At 37.5% G+C, this 17834-nt stretch overlaps 1 protein-coding gene across 2 annotated transcripts in view; it reads left to right on the forward strand.

Moving 5' to 3' along the window:
- Window positions 1-17834, forward strand: part of LOC143024908 (uncharacterized) — a 114721-nt gene that overhangs the window by 91046 nt on the left and 5841 nt on the right. For both annotated transcript variants that reach the window (XM_076184344.1, XM_076184345.1), the window contains 3 exons: window positions 11114-11294; window positions 16885-16969; window positions 17501-17650. In XM_076184344.1, coding sequence (XP_076040459.1) covers window positions 11114-11294; window positions 16885-16969; window positions 17501-17650 — 416 coding nt within the window. The remainder of the gene's footprint in view (window positions 1-11113; window positions 11295-16884; window positions 16970-17500; window positions 17651-17834) is intronic.

Raw genomic sequence — 17834 nt, forward strand, 5'->3', positions numbered from 1 at the left:
AGGGTTGGCAGGAGGGGGGAGTAGCACTTTTCATAAAAACACAGAAAATTGTATAATCAACAAATCGATTAAGGAATAGGAAAGCACGGAATCTATTTGGTCAATTATTGGCAAAAATAAGAAAACTGTTATTGGTGTCCTTTACAGACCTCCTAGCCTTAGCATTGAACGCACTGAACCACTGATTTAAGAAATTTACAAGGCGTCCCAACATAGAAAAGTTGAATAGTTGTGATCATGAGAGATTTTTAACTATAGAAACATTGACCGGAAAAATTTAGTAGGAGATCAGGAAGCGTATATTTTTCTTAGATGTGGTACAAGATAATTTCCTAAAACAAATGATTACCGATTGTACGAGGGGAGAAAATACTCTGGACTTAATCTTAACTAAAAAATGAGGACCTAACGAGAAACATAAAGTGGGTGTCTAGGCTGTAGCGATCATCAAAAAATAAGATTTAATGTTATAAAGGTATTGGAAAAATTAAATAGTACGAGTGACATTCTAGTACCTGACTTCAGGAGAGCCAAATTTGAAAACCTGAAGGAATATTTAGGACAATTTATCACATACGGTACCAGCCCGGACGACAATGAAAGTATCAGCTGTCTAGATGAAAAGTATACTGAGGTCAGGTACACGGACAACGTCATTAACGCTGTCGGGGGTCTAGACCAAAGTCGGTTCACGGACGAAAGCATGCAATACCGAGATCAGGTCACTTACAAGCATGAGGTAAATAGCAGGGTCATCGGTCTAGACGCATTGCACAGTAAACTAACTGCTATGACTTTGTTTGAGTAAAATAAATTCACTTCCCTCAAGGAGAAAAAGGAAGAGTACATATACTCTCAAATGGATGACGGATAGGCTGAAAAATGAGATCGGAATGAAAAGAGGGTTTTAAGTTAGAATAAGAAACGGAGATACACACCTTAGATCTAAATATAATGATATGGCTAAACTGGTTAAAAAGAACACGCGCACACTGAAATGTGTCTACGAAATTAAGGTTGCCAGACAAGCGAGACCCAACCCAAAGTGCTTCTTTCATTTTTACAGAACAAAATGTAAGGAAAGGATAGGCCCAATTAAAAACGACGCAGATGTCTTGATAGATTCGGAGGATGAAATAAGTGAGGCGTTTAATAAATATTTTCTCACGGTATTTACTAAGGAGAGGTTAGATAAAGTACCTGACTGCGACCCGATCTTCAGCGGGGATGAAGGAAGTAGACTAACTAAAATCAACATTAGTAGGGAAAAAGTAGTAAAGCAGATCGATAAATTTAAAACTACAAAATCCCTGTGCCCAGACGAAAAATTTCCCAGAGTGCTTAGAGTGTAAAATGGAAATCTGCAACCAGTCAATGGAAATATCTAATAAGTCGGTAGACACTGGATTTGTGCCTATTTTTTGAGGGCAGACAAACATTGCTCCTATTTTCAAAAAAAGGGTGATAAATCGTCTATGCATAACTACTGGTCAATCAGTTTTGACGTCGGTTATAGGTAATAATGGCTAATAGAACCAGAGATCACATGGAGAGACTTAATTTGATTTGTGACTCACAGCATAGGTTCACCAAGGGTAGGTTATGTATAATTGATTGTTTGTCTTTTTACATTTATACCTACAAGGCATCAGATAACAATGATAGTTATAATGATATTTACCAAGACTTTAGCAAAGTGTCTGACAAGGTGTCCCGCCAGAGATTACTAAATAAAGTCGAAGCCCATGGCATAGGAGGAAAAGTGTTTGAATGAGGTAGAGCATTGATCAGTGACAGAAAACAGCGGGTCACCATTATCGGTGTAAAATCTAAATGGAGAGCGTTACTAGTAGAGTTCCCCAGGGCTCGGAACTGGGTCCTTTATTGTTCATCATGTATATAAATGACTTGGACAATAGAATGTAAGTTTACGGACGACACTAAAATAGGACGCCAAGTCAGGCCAGGAGAAGATGCAGGGATACTGCAAGAAGGTCTTAACAAACTGTTTATATGGTCAGTGAAATTCCAGATGAATTTCAATACCTCAAAGTGCAGTGTGTTAAACGTAAGATTACTCAGCCCTAAAAGCAGATATAGCTTAGATAACACATTTTTAAAGAAAATAATGTGCGAGGGAGACTTGGGAGTGTTAGTGAGACCTAAGCTTAAATCCAGGAAACAGTACATTATCGCCAGGGATAGAGCTAACAAAGCATTAAGCTTCATTTGCTAGGACGATTACGAATAAAAATGCAGAGGTTGTTTTCAAACTCTATCTGGGGTTAGTTTGAACTATCCTTGTCTATGCGACACAGTTTTGGTCTCCATTCTAAAGGATGGATATAAATTTACTAAAACCAGTACAGAAGAGAATGACGAAAATGATACAGGGCCTCGGAAATTTATCTTACGAGGACAGGCTTAGACACCTTAATTTTCACTTTCTAGAAAGACGGAGAGTGTGGAGTGATCTAATAGAGGTGTTCGAGTGTATCAAGGGCTTTGACAAGGGTGTCAGGCAAGGTAATCATATTAATGGATTTAAGTTGACAATTTAGATTTAATGAGGAAATAGACATGAACTTGTTTACAAATAGTGGTCAACGATTGGGATAGACTTGGTAATCATGTAGTGAGCGCTGAAATTATCAGATGATTCAAGAGAAAGTTAGATAACTTTGTGGATGCTGATGACAGGTCGTAATGGACATGGAATTGCCTAGTGTAGGCCTTATGGTCTTTTGTAGTCTCTTTCTTTCTTATGTTTTGTTCGATACGCGGTCCAAGTCTACGCGGTTTCTACAGACCAATTTCCCTTCTCTTCGCCAATGATGAAAATACTGCTTTTGGAAAGAATTATACCCAACACCTTAAATAAACATAGATTCAGAAAAGGTCATCCCACCAACACATTGACGTCAATCACAATATTGGCATATATAACTTACAATTCTTAGGTAAAGCTAAACAGGGAAAACAATGAATAAAATAAAAATAAATAAACATAGGTCCTTCCGGTGTCCACTGGGTTCTGGAGCGAAGTACAGGTGGGGGTGGAGAAGGGGTGAGTGTGGGGTGGAAATCTTCTCATAGGCCTTGATAAAAATAGGCTCCAGTTGCTATCTAAGAGAGAGTAAAATTGTCTGTCGCTTTCATTGACAGAGAGGCGTTGTGTCTTTGTCCCATTGGGAACAATAGGTGAAGATCATTACTGATAAGTGCTTCGTGGATATCTACCAGGAAAACGGCTTGAAGTGTGTGCGCCATTTTACCCTGCAACACTATTTGGTACATAAGAAATTTTTATTTTCCATTCATAATATATCATCGGGTGGTAATCAGTTTCACCTCATTTCTATTTATCTTTGGTTTTAATATTTATTTTTTGTTATTCAATTATTTTCAACAATAAATCGTTGAAAATGCACGTTCTGAAGGTATTACGGATTTGATCCAGTTGATTTAGGAATTGAGAAAACATTGAGATCCATTGATCTCATAATGAGAGTACATCCAAGAAGAGTAAGAGGTATTATCCTGGAGTAAAGAGGCCACTGAGGATGAATCATACGTCGCTTCTCTTGTTTTTATTTTCCTTTCTTTCTTCTTTCTCTTTTTTTCTTTTTTGCCTTTCAGAGATTAATTATTCTAAGATTATGAAATCAATAAAAGTCATTGTAAACAAATTATGATTGAGTTGTTTGATTTTCTAAATGCTAAACTGATACGTCACAATCGAGAAAGAGAGAGTTTACAACTTTTCTCATACGAAAGTATGTCCTAGGTTAGATCAGGTTAGGTTGATTATCGTCATTAAATCCATAAAAACAACAATGACAGAGCACTCCATTGGGTATGACTGATCAGTTTTACTAATTTATCAATTGTTTCCGTCGATTTGTTCTGAAAAGTAATTTTCTCTGACATTTTTTTCTTTTTTAGGACAGAATAGAAAAAATGGCGAGCCTATTACTACCTTCCTGTTTACCGTTCATTCCCTTTGGAAGTATGCCACTACCTTTAAAAAAAATAGGCTATGTAGAAACGCAGTCTTGTTACACAAACAGGAAAAAGAAATCGAAAAAGAATTAATAACACTGGGTAAAAAATTTTCACAATAGTTTTATTTTTCTTATTTTGTTGAGCCTTTCTTATGCAAAAGTTTGCATTGGTTCCAAATATGTACTTACTGTTTTTGTACCATCGACCGTTTTAGTGACAGAAAATTAAGATAATTTAAAGAAATGTACGGGAAAACACACAATTGTCGCTTACATTTTTCTTTTTTTTTAGGTTTATACTATAAATTTTGACGTTCTTGATAATTTTTAACAAAAGAATGCAGGAATTCACCAGATTCATTCTATTATGTGTGTGCTTTCTGCGTTGGACCTCAACATGTATCAAATAAAACTGTGAAACGTGCAAAGTGGATTGCTTATGAATTGTGCTTTGGAATGAGGGTACACGACAATTGGTCGAAGGACAATTGGTCGAATGGGACAATTCGTCGACACGACGTTTCGTCAAACGTGACATTTCGTCCCTCATGTGAGATGTGGAAGTTGTCGATCAATTTAGATGCATGGCTGAGACGTGCAAGAAAAGGAATGCCATTCGCTGTGCCGAGTTTGGCGAGAACCAAAAAATCATCAAGATGATTGCTACTTTTCCATGATTGACATATGAAAGTACAGAAAATTTAAGGAAAGAAAATCCATTCCATATTCCAGCAGTTTACCCTCTATTTCGCCTGTGCCACATGATGATATCTTACTGGTTTCACGACCACCAGAAAATGTAAGTAAATTTTTATCAAATTATGAACTCTATACTTTGTAACATAATCAGTATTGAAATCTTCCAAACAGCTAGTGTTCTCTTGTGATGCGATTATACATACAATTTATATATTATAATAAATGCATTATTTCTAATTTATTTATTTATTTATTTATTTATTATTATATTTTTCCAGGAAGAGGATATGATGGAGGTGTCGTCAGGAAAGTTGGTAGGTTGTGACAATGAAGAAATTGATGAAAGTTTTGAGCCAAGAATGATTACCAACTCACACTTTCCAAAGCAACGTGAATTGGATTATCTAATCAAGGACTTGGGTCTCACTAAGTCAGAAACTGATTTTTTTTAGCATCCAGACTGAGTGAATGGAATCTTTTCGGGGAGGACTGCAGACAAACAGTATACTAAAAGAAACATCATGAGATGACTTGCAGACAGGACAACTCAATGTTATTAGACAGGCTCTTGTAGAGCCTGCCAAAGTGTTGCTACCCCGACTCCATATAAAGCTTGGTTTGGTCAAACATTCTGTGAAAGCATTATATCATGATGGAAAGGCATTGCAAGAGATTCGTTTACTCTTTCCAAAGCTATCAGAGGCCAAAATTAAGGGTGGTGTATACTGGGCCGCAAGTAAAGTAAATGTTGAAGTTAGCGCAACTCGAGAATGCAATGTGTGATGTCGAAAGCTAGGCATGGTGTGCATTTCGAGACATAGTTAATGGATTTCTTGGTAATAGTAAAGACTCAAACTAAAAGTAACTCGTAGCAAAACTTTTGGAAATTTATAAGAACTTTGGATGTAGAATATCATTAAAGGTGCATTCACATGTGGACTTTTTTCGTGGAAACTTGGGAGAAGTGAGTGAAGAGCATAGCGAGAGGTTCCGTCAGGACACTGCTGCAATGGAGAAAAGATGCCAAGTAAGATGGGACACTATGATGGGGGACTATATATACAGTAGTTACTGGTGAGTAAATATCGAGGAGCTCACACTAAGAAATCACACTCATCAGTGCACTTCTAGTGGGCTTTTATAACCTTACCACATGCTTTTATTCTTACATTCTCTCATAAGTTTAAAAAAGTGATGACAAGGACGAAATATCAGCTACAATTTATAGACAATGTGAATATGCCAATTTAGTGTATTATCGCAGCTGTGTATAGTTTGTTTTGTATATAAAACCTCAATTATCTTTTGAAATATCGAAGCTATGCAATTTTCAATTGTATTTTTAAAGTAGGAGGGAAAACAACTTTAGATGTACTACATACATACATATACCAAAGGCTTTACCCCTTACACGGGAGGTAGCCAAAAAGAAAAAGGCATATAAACCACTCCCACCCATTCTATTCCCTACATATTCCACTCCCCTCCACCCTCCTCCCTACCTCTCATCTTGGCACCTCCTGGATGACGGGTCATCCCTGCATCCTGTCCACTGCCCTGGGTCAGAAGCAGTGTCGCAAGACACAGCACATCCACAGCAAGGCCGCTTCATAAATTCGGCAAGACCCCCCTCTCTGTCCCCTCATGCAGAAAAGGAGAAGACGGGGAGAAATCCCTTTGGCCTGGGTCAATTTTTTTTCTCATACATACTTCCTCATCCCCCATCTCCCACCCACTCCCCCTCATGCCTCACAGCATCATCTATACACAACCCCTCTCCATTCACCCTTATCTTCTGTCCTCTCCCGTCCTTCCTCAACAGACATTCCTCTTTTGTAATGCCCCTTTCACCCCATCCATCCATCTCATCCTAGGACGCCCCCTCATATTCACTCCTTCCACCTCTGCCTTCCACACCTCTTTTACTAATCTTTCTTCACTTATCCTTTCCATGGGTCCAAACCATCCTAATACTCTTTCATCAACCCTATCTCCCAGCTCCCTTTCCACCCCTGTGTCCCTCCTCATCTCCTTATTTCTCACTCTATCAAGCATAGTAACCCCTATCATACTTCTCAGACACCTCATCTCAAACACATTCAAACCCCTCCCTCATGTTCCATGTTTCTGCCCCGTACAGTGTTGTTGGCACAATCACTCCTTCATATAACCTCCTCTTAGCATCTCTTCCCAAATGTTTATTTCTTATTATAGTTTTTAATCCACCGAGGCATTTACTCGCTTCTCTCAATCTGCATTCTACCTCCACCCCTACTCCTCCCTTTCCTGCCACATTCGCACCCAATTATCTAAAACTATCCACTTCCTCCAGTCTCTCACCCTTAATGCTCACTTCCAGCCTGCTGTCACTCTCTCCCCTTGTACATCTCATCACCTTACTTTTGCCCACATTTACCTTCAGCTTCCTTCTTTCACACACCTTCTCAAACTCTGTCACTAACTTCCTCAATCCCTCCTCTGATCCTGCTACAAGCGGTGTCGTCAGCAAACAACAACTGGCTTATTTCCCTTTTTTTTCTATTTTCTTTAACCACCTCCAACCCCTGACCCACTACCCTTGCATTCACCTCTCGCACCACCCCATCCATGTATAGATTGAACAGCCAGGGCGACATAACACATCCCTAACGAAGTCCCACCTTTACCTCAAACCATTCACTCTCTCCATTTCTAATCCTAACACAAGCTCTACTACTCTCGTAAAAACTCTTGACTGCTCTTAACAGCTTTCCTCCTATCCCATATATCTGCATAACCTCCCACAGTGTCTTCCTGTCTACCCTGTCATAAGCCTTTTCCAGATCCGTAAAAACCCAAAAAACATCCTTTCCTTTTCCTATAGCTCTCTCACATATCTGTCTTACCGCAAAAATCTGATCTACACAACCCCTACCTGTCCTAAAACTACACTGTTCCTCACCAATTACTCCCTCTGTTCCTCTCCTAATCCTCTCAATCAAGACCTTCCTATAAGCCTTCCCAACTACATTCAACAAGCTGATCCCTCAAACTACTACACTCACACTTGTCCTCCTTTCCTTTGTAAAGTGGAACTATACAGGCACTCCTCCAGTCCTCCGGCACTCTACCCTCTCTCCAGCAAACATTAGATAACCTCACCAGCCAGTCCACCATAACTGTACCTCCTTTCTTCAGACATTCTGCATGGCATCCATCCAATCCAGGTGCCTTACCCGCTCTCATCATCTTAACAGCTGCTTTCACTTCATCTTTCCCTATTTCTCCTCACTCTCATTTTCTTAGCATTTCCCACTGCAATTATCTTTCCCTCCCTATCCTCCTTCATATTTAGCAACTCCCTAAAATACTCTGCCCACCTTCCTCTCACTGCCTTCTCTTCTATTATCATCTCTCCATCTGCCCCTTTTAACCTTTTCTTCTCTACTTGATTCACCTCCTCTTCCTCTTTTAATTTCTTTCCAAAACATCTTTTTATTACTTTCAAAATTTTCTGTCATACTCTTACCCCATTTCACATCTACTCTCCTCTTTGCTTCCTTTATCTTGTGTTTAACTTCCCTTCTCTTTACTTTGTACCTCTCATACGATTCCCTCGTCCTGATTTGTAGCCAATCTATGAATGCCTGTTTCTTCTCTTCTACACCCCTCTTTGCTTCCTCATTCCACCACTTACTACCCTTTAAAGACATTTAAAGAAACAAAACTACTGTTACTCAGTGTAATTAACGCACCTAGCCTTTCATATGCAATATTACTGATTTGGTTGAATTTTCTGGGAAAGGTAACGTTTCTGAGCATACCAAACCGCAGAATGCTCTATTTATAATTGCTTTTAAGATATTTTTTTCAACAACAAATCGTTAGAAACGCAAGTTCTGAAGATATTATGGAGTGGATCCAGTTGTTTTAAGGGTTGAAAAAAAAAAGTTTGAATAATTAACGCACTGATTTTATTTTCTTTCCTGGCTGGGGAAAGTAATGTCTCTTAGCATTCCCAATCACAGACAATAGTTGTATTATTTAAAGGTACGGTTACACTAGTCAAAGGATGGGTTGGATTCCGAGTCTATGGATGGATTTCGTCTAACGCTGGAGGATTTGGGTTGGAATCCAATTCTAAGGACGCTCAACACAACATCCGTATAGTCCACACTTCGGAAGAGATCCGAGGGAAAGAAACTGAATATATATGTTAATAGTATTCATATATATATATATATATATATATATATATATATATATATATATATATATATATATATATATATATATATATATATATATATACAAATTTGGCCCAATGCAACTGACAAAATAATACATTTTATTTGAATTATGTTGTTTGTTTGAAATAACATGAGTCTAGTCCAAACAATTTTGAAATCCAGAAATACTCCTTAAGAAACTGTTTGTCTGTACCCCTCAAATTAATTTAAGCAATTTTTTATTTACACGATGCCTCTTGATCCCTATATATTGTGTAAATTAAGAACTAAATATACTAATTTACCACCAAGTTGTATATGTATGATTTTACACCTTTACCTCAAGCGAGTGGTTTGAGGTAAAGATGGGACTTCGTCAGAGATGTGTCATGTCGCCATGGCTGTTCAGTATGTACAGCTACACAGAAAACTATCGTTAGTAGGGGTGTCGAAACATTCGCTAATGAACATAACTTTATGATACCGAAGGGTTGGTATTTCTGGGGTTCGAATTGTTCGAATTCCTTCTGAATGAATACGAATCGAATAATAGTTCTGGAGTTCATATGGATTCACTATGACATGATAATCTTATTTCCGATGGAGACTTCAACTTGTCTCAAATAGTTTCGTTGCTTTGTGTCAAAATGATTAGCGTGATTTACTAACGATAGTTTTCTGTGCAGCTGTACATGGATGCAAGGTGCAGGAGGTAAATGCAAGGGAGATGGTTAAAGAAAATTGAGGAAAATGGGAAATAAGCCAGTTGTTTGCTGACGACACTGCTTTTAACAGGTTCAAAGGAGAGGTTTAAGGAAGTTAGTGAAGGAGTTTGGGGAAGTGTGCGAGAGGAGGAAATTGAAGGTAAATGTAGGTAAAAGTAAGGTGATGAGATGTACAAAGAAAGAGGATGGAAGTAAATTGAAAGTGAATATTAAGGGGGAGAGACTGGAGGAAGTGATTAGCTTTACTGAAAAATTCAGTCACCAGAGGTGGGACTCACTTATCCAAATCCTAGCCCACATCAAGATTTTCCCAGTAACATTATTATCTGCTAGTTGCTAATGTAAAAATGAACAAAAATAAAATGAAGTTACTAATTTACTAGTTTTACTCATAGTAAATACTGGAGTACACAAATAAAACTGAAATGTAAACCTTGAGCTTTTCAGTGAAAATTTGTTTTATTCAAGATGATCTAGAAATCTATATCCCAATATGTGTATTGATGTCAAGGTATATTAAGATTTATTTATAAATATGAGATAAATACGAACATTTCTATCTTAGTATAATATACAAGAGAAATAAGAAAAACAGTATCACAAAGCGCAAGTTCGGTTCTACTCAGTGAGTCTGCTGTGTTGCTATTCTGTCATTTGTAAACAAGAGATAATCAGGTAGGGGAGTAGGGTGACTACAACTTTTGGAGAGGTACCCTATGTATTTTAATCATTAGGATTGGTAGAATACTAAAGGATTGTTTATTTAATGTAATAAATGAAGAGGAGTTATATATTTGTATAATGCTATCGAGGTATTTTGATATTTGGAAATATGTGGTACATTGTCTTCACATTTACAATCGTATTGTAGAAGGGTGAAAGATGAACAGAGGTCATGTTGTGATTGCAAAGTGTCTTATGATATCCATTGAATATTTTGTACAAAGCCAATCAAAGTAACACTTATACGTTAGACATACATGAATCTATAAACTAATAAAATAAAGATCAACAGGACCATTTCCAACCCTTCTATTTTCTAGGTCTATAAGTCTCTTGTAGGCTGTAACAGGATTGATTAATAAATGTCATTATTCCTAATATTATGCGTCAGATGATTATTTTTCTAGTATGTAAACTTTGAATTTCAGATATCAGTTCTATACTAGTATGATGTATCAAGGAAACACATTTTCACTCCTTTTTGCAGTTTGAAAGATGTATTTTTTTTTCTTTAGAATGGTTACATTACTTTAAGTTAGGTTAGAAACTATTGGGCAATGTCAATTTCATGTCGAATATTCTTGCTTGCGTGATTCTGGACTTTTACCCAGATGTTGTTATGTAAGAAAGTTTATGTACTAACATTATTTGATAGATATAAAGTGTAATCAAAGTGCAAATATATTAGTTTTTATATTATGAGAATATAATGATGGCGTTTGTCACTGAAAGAATTTCATTACCATTTTTGCAGGTATGGCGTCATCAAGTAGCACTAATAATAATGAATCGAGCAAGATGAGTCAGTCCCAGATTGCTTTGCGGACCTGGGAATCTGCCAACAATATGGAGGCTATCAACTCTGTTGATGAGATCTACCAGTATGACCGCAAACAGCAACAGGACATACTTCAGGCTAAACCTTGGGAGAAAGAGTAAGTATGGTCGGCTTTCATGCCAGATTTATTTTTTTTACCTAAATGCACTACTGCACATTTTGTCAGTCCTTTCCTTTCAGAATTGTACAGAAGCTCATAGACAAAGCATACATACATACATACATATGCTAAGGCTTTTTTCCCCCTTACAAGGGAGGTAGCCAAAAAGGAAAAGGCATAAAATCATTCCCACCCATTCCATCCCTAAATACACTCCATATCCCTCCACCCTCTCTCTTATCTTAGCACCTCCTGGATGATGGGTCATCCCTGCACCTTGTCCTCTGCCCTGGGTCAGAAGCAGTGTTGCAAGACACAGCACATCCACAGCAAGGCCGCTTCATTAAATTGGCGACCCCCCCTCTCCGTCCCCCCATGCATAAAAGGAGAAGACAGGGAGAAATCCCTTCATGCTGCATCAAATTTTGCTCACACATACTACCTCACCCCCCATCCCCCCTCCCATTCCACCTCATGCATCACAACATCATCCATATACAACCATTCTCCATTCACCCCTGTCTTCTGTCCTCTCCCGTCCTTCCTCAACAGACATTCCCCTCTTCCCCAAAGCCCCCTTCACCCCATCCATCCACCTCATCCTAGGACGTCCCCTCATGTTCACTCCCCCCCCCACATCTACCTTCCATACCTCTTTTACTAGTCTTTCTTCACTCATTCTTTCCATGTGTCCAAACCATCGTAATACTCTTTCATCGACCCTATCTCCCAACTCCTTTTCCACCCCTGTTCTCCTCCTCACCGCCTCATTTCTCACTCTATCCAGCCTAGTAACCCCCATCATACTTCTCAGACACCTCATCTCAAACACATTCAAACTCCTTCTCTCTTCCTCTCTTATGTTCCATGTTTCTGCCCCATACAGTGCTGTTGGCACAATCACTCCATATAGTCTCCTCTTCGCATACATTCCCAAATGTCTATTCCTCATTACACTTTTTAATCCACCAAGGCATTTACTCGCTTCTCTCAATCTACATTCTACCTCCACCTTCACTCCACCTTTTCCTGCCACATTTGCACCCAAGTATCTAAAACTATCGACTTCCTTCAGTTGCTCTCCCTTAATGCTCACTTCCAGTCTACTGCCACTTTCACCCCTTGTACATCTCATCACCTTACTTTTACCCACATTCATCTCATAGACAAAGGATTCAAGAAATACTGTCAAGATCAATTAATACCAAACTAGATAAAGTCCCTGCAGACATAAATATGAAAGAATATTATTCTAAGGCATACAATAATCACACAACCCCATCTACACTCAGTTCACCACATAGCACAAAAATTGGCATGGAAATAGACATTATATGCCCCAAATCTAATCACCACACAAACGATACAAAACATAACTAGTGTTTATTTAAAAAAAACATAACTAACAATGTCCAGGACTCATTCAATATGGATACCAATACAAAGTTTCTTCATCAAGTGATTCAACCTGGGTTCATATCTATAACACATTCAGTTGTTAGGGCCACTTTTAAGGTCAGTGTAACCCTTTAAACTCTGATGACAAGATTCTTGTCATTTGGTCATATAAAACAAAAAATCATAAAACACCAAAATGTTTGATCAAACACCAGAAAAATATGACGTCAGTCCTTGCGCGGTCAAGCCGCATCAGATGATATTTGGATGTACGGGCCGACCACGAGGCCTACCATATCCGGTTTTTCGTATGTACACCACAAGTGGCTGACATGAGTTGAATGGGTTAATGTCTTAAATATAATTTTAAAGTTAGAAGTCTTATATAAGGATTTGTAACAAAAATTAATATACTTTTAGTGAGCAGTATAACAAAGTCAGTTAGGTCATTGCCATACTTGTTCAGAATATGACAGTTTCAGAGCTGGTTAAAAAGTACCACTTAAACCAGAAGGTAGGTGAATCCATGATTTGATGGAGATGTCTGCCAGAGGTAGTAATGTTCTCAGGATTGAACAGGGACAGAATATTGATTATGATAAAACTATTAATGATGTTAGTAATATAGATCAGCCAAAAACAAGAATGACTATGATGAATCTTCATAAAGTAAAAAATTTTATGTATGATGAAACTATGTCTAACATTTTATGATACTGTAGTAGCAGTTATTACAGATTCAGATTTATCATTATAAAATTTTAACAGAAAGTTATAGTAGAAATGGCAGCAATGCAAATCAGAAACAATGTCACAAGACACAGCACATCCACAGCAAGGCTGCTTCATTTAATTGGCAACCCCCCTTCTCTGTCCCTTCATGCAGAAAAAGAGAAGATCCCTTCAGGCTGCGTCAAATTATTTTTCACACGTACTCCCTCACCCCCCATCCTCACCCACTCCCTTTTATGCATCACAGCATCACCCATACACAACCATTCTCCATTCTCTCCTACCTTCTCTCTTTTTCCGTCCTTCCTCAACAGACATTTCTCTCTCTCCCAATGCCCATTTTACCCTATCCATCCATCTTATCCTAGGTCGCTCCCTCATGTTTATTCCTTCCACCTCCGCCTTCCGCACTTCTTTTACTAATCTTTGTTCAGTCATTCTTTCCATATGTCCAAACCATCCCAATACTCTTTCATCAACCCTATCTCCCAACTCCATTCTCCTCCTCACCTTGTTTCTCACTCTATTCAGCCTAGTAACCCCTGCCATATTTCTCAGGCACCTCATCTCAAACACATTTAAACTCCTCTCTTCCTCCCTTATGTTCCATGTTTCTGCCCCATACAGTGCTGTCCGCACAATCACTACTTCATACAATCTCCTCTTAGCATCCATTCTCAAATGTCAATTTCTCATCACACTTTTTAATCCACCAAGGCATTTACTTGCTTCTCTCAATCTACATTCTACCTCCATCTCCACTCCTCCCTTTCCTGCCACATTTGCACCCAAGTATCTAAAACTATCCACTTCCTCCAGTCTCTCTCCCTTAATACTCACTTCCAGTCATGCTGTCACTTTCTCCCCATGTACATCTCATCACCTTACTTTTACCTACATTTATCTTCAACTTTCACACACTTTCCCAAATTGTCACTAACTTCCTCAATTCCTCCTCTGATCTTGCCACAAGAGCAATGTTGTCAGCAAACAACTGACTTATCTCCCACTTTTATCTATTTTCTTTAACCATCTCCAGTCCATGATCCATTACACATGCATTAACTCTCACACTACCCTATCCATGTATGAATTGAACAGACAAAGGAACATACCACATCCCTGGTGAAGTCCCACCTTTATGTCAAACCACTAACTCCATTTCTAATTCAAACAGAGGCTCTACTACTCTCGTAAAAACTCTTGACTGCTTGTAACAGCTTCCCTCCTATCCCATATGTCTGCAATACCTCCCACAGTGCCTTCCTGTTTACCCTGTTGTAAGCCTTCTCCAAATCCATAAAGCCCCAAAAAATCCTTAACTTTTCCTAAAGCTTTCTCACATAAAGGGCTCTGTGAGATTGACAAAAGATAATTAAAATTAACACCCTCATTGCTCTGATTTTGCTGAAATTTGGTTTATAAGTAGTTTTAGGGCCAAAACACTTATTTGAAATTTAAAGGTCAATCCAAACAACTGTTCTGGAGATATGACTTCAGCTATTTTGAGGTCATATGAGAGGTCACTAACATTTGGTAACCAATAACTAGGGTAATAAAAGCCATAGTTATACAAATGTATATACATTTAGAATTAGAAAAAGACAAAGAATCTATATTTCAGATTTTTAGAACTCTAGGTTAAAAAAATCCCATTTCAGCAAAAATTTGAGGTCTAGACCCCTGGGGTATCAAAATTGAAAAAAAAAATATAGATGAGAAAAATGAAGGCATAAGCTTTGGCTATTAGAATTATTTAATTTTTTTTATATGTGCTAGTATTTTTCATATAATTAACACACAAGTGAGTGCCATATTTATACGTTGTCCATCAACTGTACATATTTTTCACACTTAAGCTCCTAATCTAATTAATTACCTTTATTTAAAAATAAAAAATAAAAGCACATCTCTAGGCTATTATAAACAGCCATATAAAGGTTGTTTATCTGGGTAGTTTTCATGTAATTAACTTATAAGTGAACACCATGTATTTACAAATTGTTTGTCAATTCATAAGAGTACCAAATGATCTGGCAATTTTTGCAACATATTGCTACTTGTACAGAATCAGCACAGATAGTTGTAGTTTAGATCTACAAGTTAGTACAGGTTCAGCCAGAAGTGTGTGTGGTTGGTTGTTATGGTTTTCTAATGAGCCTCATAGAATATCAAGAATTAAAATATAGTCTATAACTGTATTCTAAAATGTGTCAGTTTGTAGAGAACTACAGAGGCAAATTCTTCACCAGAAAATATGTTTCAGTTCTGTGAAGGACACTTCAGCAAGACAATAAAATTTTTCTTTAACTATATCTGATTTGAAAGATGCACAACCAGTTGGAACATCGATTCCATGACAGTGTGACTATTCAGGGAACTCAGAAATATCATAGATTTGTTCACATAAACAAGGAAGAATTGATGATGTATCCCTTTTCAAGTGGCATTGGAAAGAAGTAATAAGTAAAGAAAAGTCATATTACTAATGAACCTGCAATGGTGGAAAATGTAAAATGTGACAAACCAAGAGAGTATGTCAGCTGCATTCATGATCAGGATTGGAATTGTGGAGGAATATTGTGAGGAATTTGATGATTATACAGTGAACTTTTTACATCCATCTGGGTCTTCAGGAGCAAGTGCATATCATTATCCATCAAATAAAGATTCATGTTCAGTGCCAGGACATCATATATTATCTGTCATGAGTTGTCCTAGACTAAGAGGAGGCAGCCAAATTAACTATATTTTTCTTCAGAAAGAAATTCATGAAAGTATTGAATATGCCAAAATTGTATCCAATACAATTTTATGCTAACTAAACTTGTTGTAATTATGCTAATGCTTGTATGCAATTTGTAAATTCATGGCATTCACTTATAAGTTTTTTATTAAAATAAATGTAATTAGATTAGGAGCTCAAGTGTACATTTTATGGACAACATAATATGGTGCTCGTGTTAATGATATGAAAAATACTAGCATAGAAAAAATACTGATTCTAGTAGCCAAAGATTATGCCTTCATTTTTCTCATCTATAAATTTGTTTCAATTTTGGTACCCCAGGGGTCAAATCTTGACCTTTTCCCTTGTAAAGTGGAACTATACAGGCACTCTTTCAGTCCTTCAGTACTCTACCCTCTTTTAAACAATCATTAAATAACGTCACCAGCCAGTCCACCATCACTGTACCTCCCTTTTTTTTTTAGACATTCTGCATAACACCCATCTAGTCCAGGTGCCTTACCTGCTCTCGTCATCTTGACAAGTGCCTTCACCTCATCTTTCCTTATTTCTCTTCCATTTTCCTCACTCATCACTGTCATTTTCTTAGCACTTTCAGAATGATTACATGATATATATTATGAAAGTATTGTGATTGCTACATAAGTTATTGTTTTAATGAAAATGTGGTAGATTAGTATCACTTACAAAATTCCTGCTTGATTACAGCCCACACTTCTTCAAGCAAATCAAAATCTCCGCCTTGGCTCTCTTAAAAATGGTGATGCATGCTCGCTCAGGAGGAACACTTGAGGTGAGTAAAAATTTTGATTTCATTCTTTATTTTATAAGTGTGTGTCATACCTGATGAAAATGATTATAAGTGTGTGTTGTTCACATGATCAGAAACTTGCAAGTCTCACATTTTCATGGTTGTAGGTTCAAGTCCTACACTTTTCTCCAAATCACAGCTGAGTTGTTAACTGCCCCAACAGTCCAAATGCATGGGGCAAGTGTGACCATTTCTGTCGCAGCTTCTGGTGTATGCTCCTTACCTTTTACAAGAGATGTGATTGTGTTAATATTTATTTAATAAGAAAATCAATTAGAGTACACTGTCTCACTTTCTAGGGTCAATGCCAAATTACAGTGCTAGCATCCACTTGTAATCAGTGTGGTTAAGCTAATTACATTGGTTTTAAACTACACCCATTACTTGATATAACAAACAAAAATGGGGAACGTCCTTCCAACATTTTCAGTATGGCAATAGAATAGACATGTGTATTTATAAGAGGTGGAACCTTTGATATGTATTTTACTATTTTATTCTTTTGATATACAGGTCATGGGTTTAATGTTAGGTAAAGTGGATGGACCAACAATGATTGTCATGGATTCCTTTGCTTTGCCTGTTGAAGGAACTGAAACTCGAGTCAATGCTCAAGCCCAAGCCTATGAATACATGACAGCATATGTAGAGGCTGCCAAGCAGGTATGTTTTGGTTTGACTTAAAGTACTTCATTATACAATACATATCAGTATGTATCTAAGAGGTTTGAGGTACATGCTCTTGGAAGCATATTTCTCCATTTGATTGTCCCATTTATGGAATTCAGAATGTTTACATAAATTCCATTTTTATTTTCTTCTCATTCTATCTTTTTAACTATCATCA

Source organism: Oratosquilla oratoria, chromosome 4, assembly GCF_046742065.1.
Source record: "Oratosquilla oratoria isolate Oo_2021 chromosome 4, ASM4674206v1, whole genome shotgun sequence".
Taxonomy (NCBI): domain Eukaryota; kingdom Metazoa; phylum Arthropoda; class Malacostraca; order Stomatopoda; family Squillidae; genus Oratosquilla; species Oratosquilla oratoria.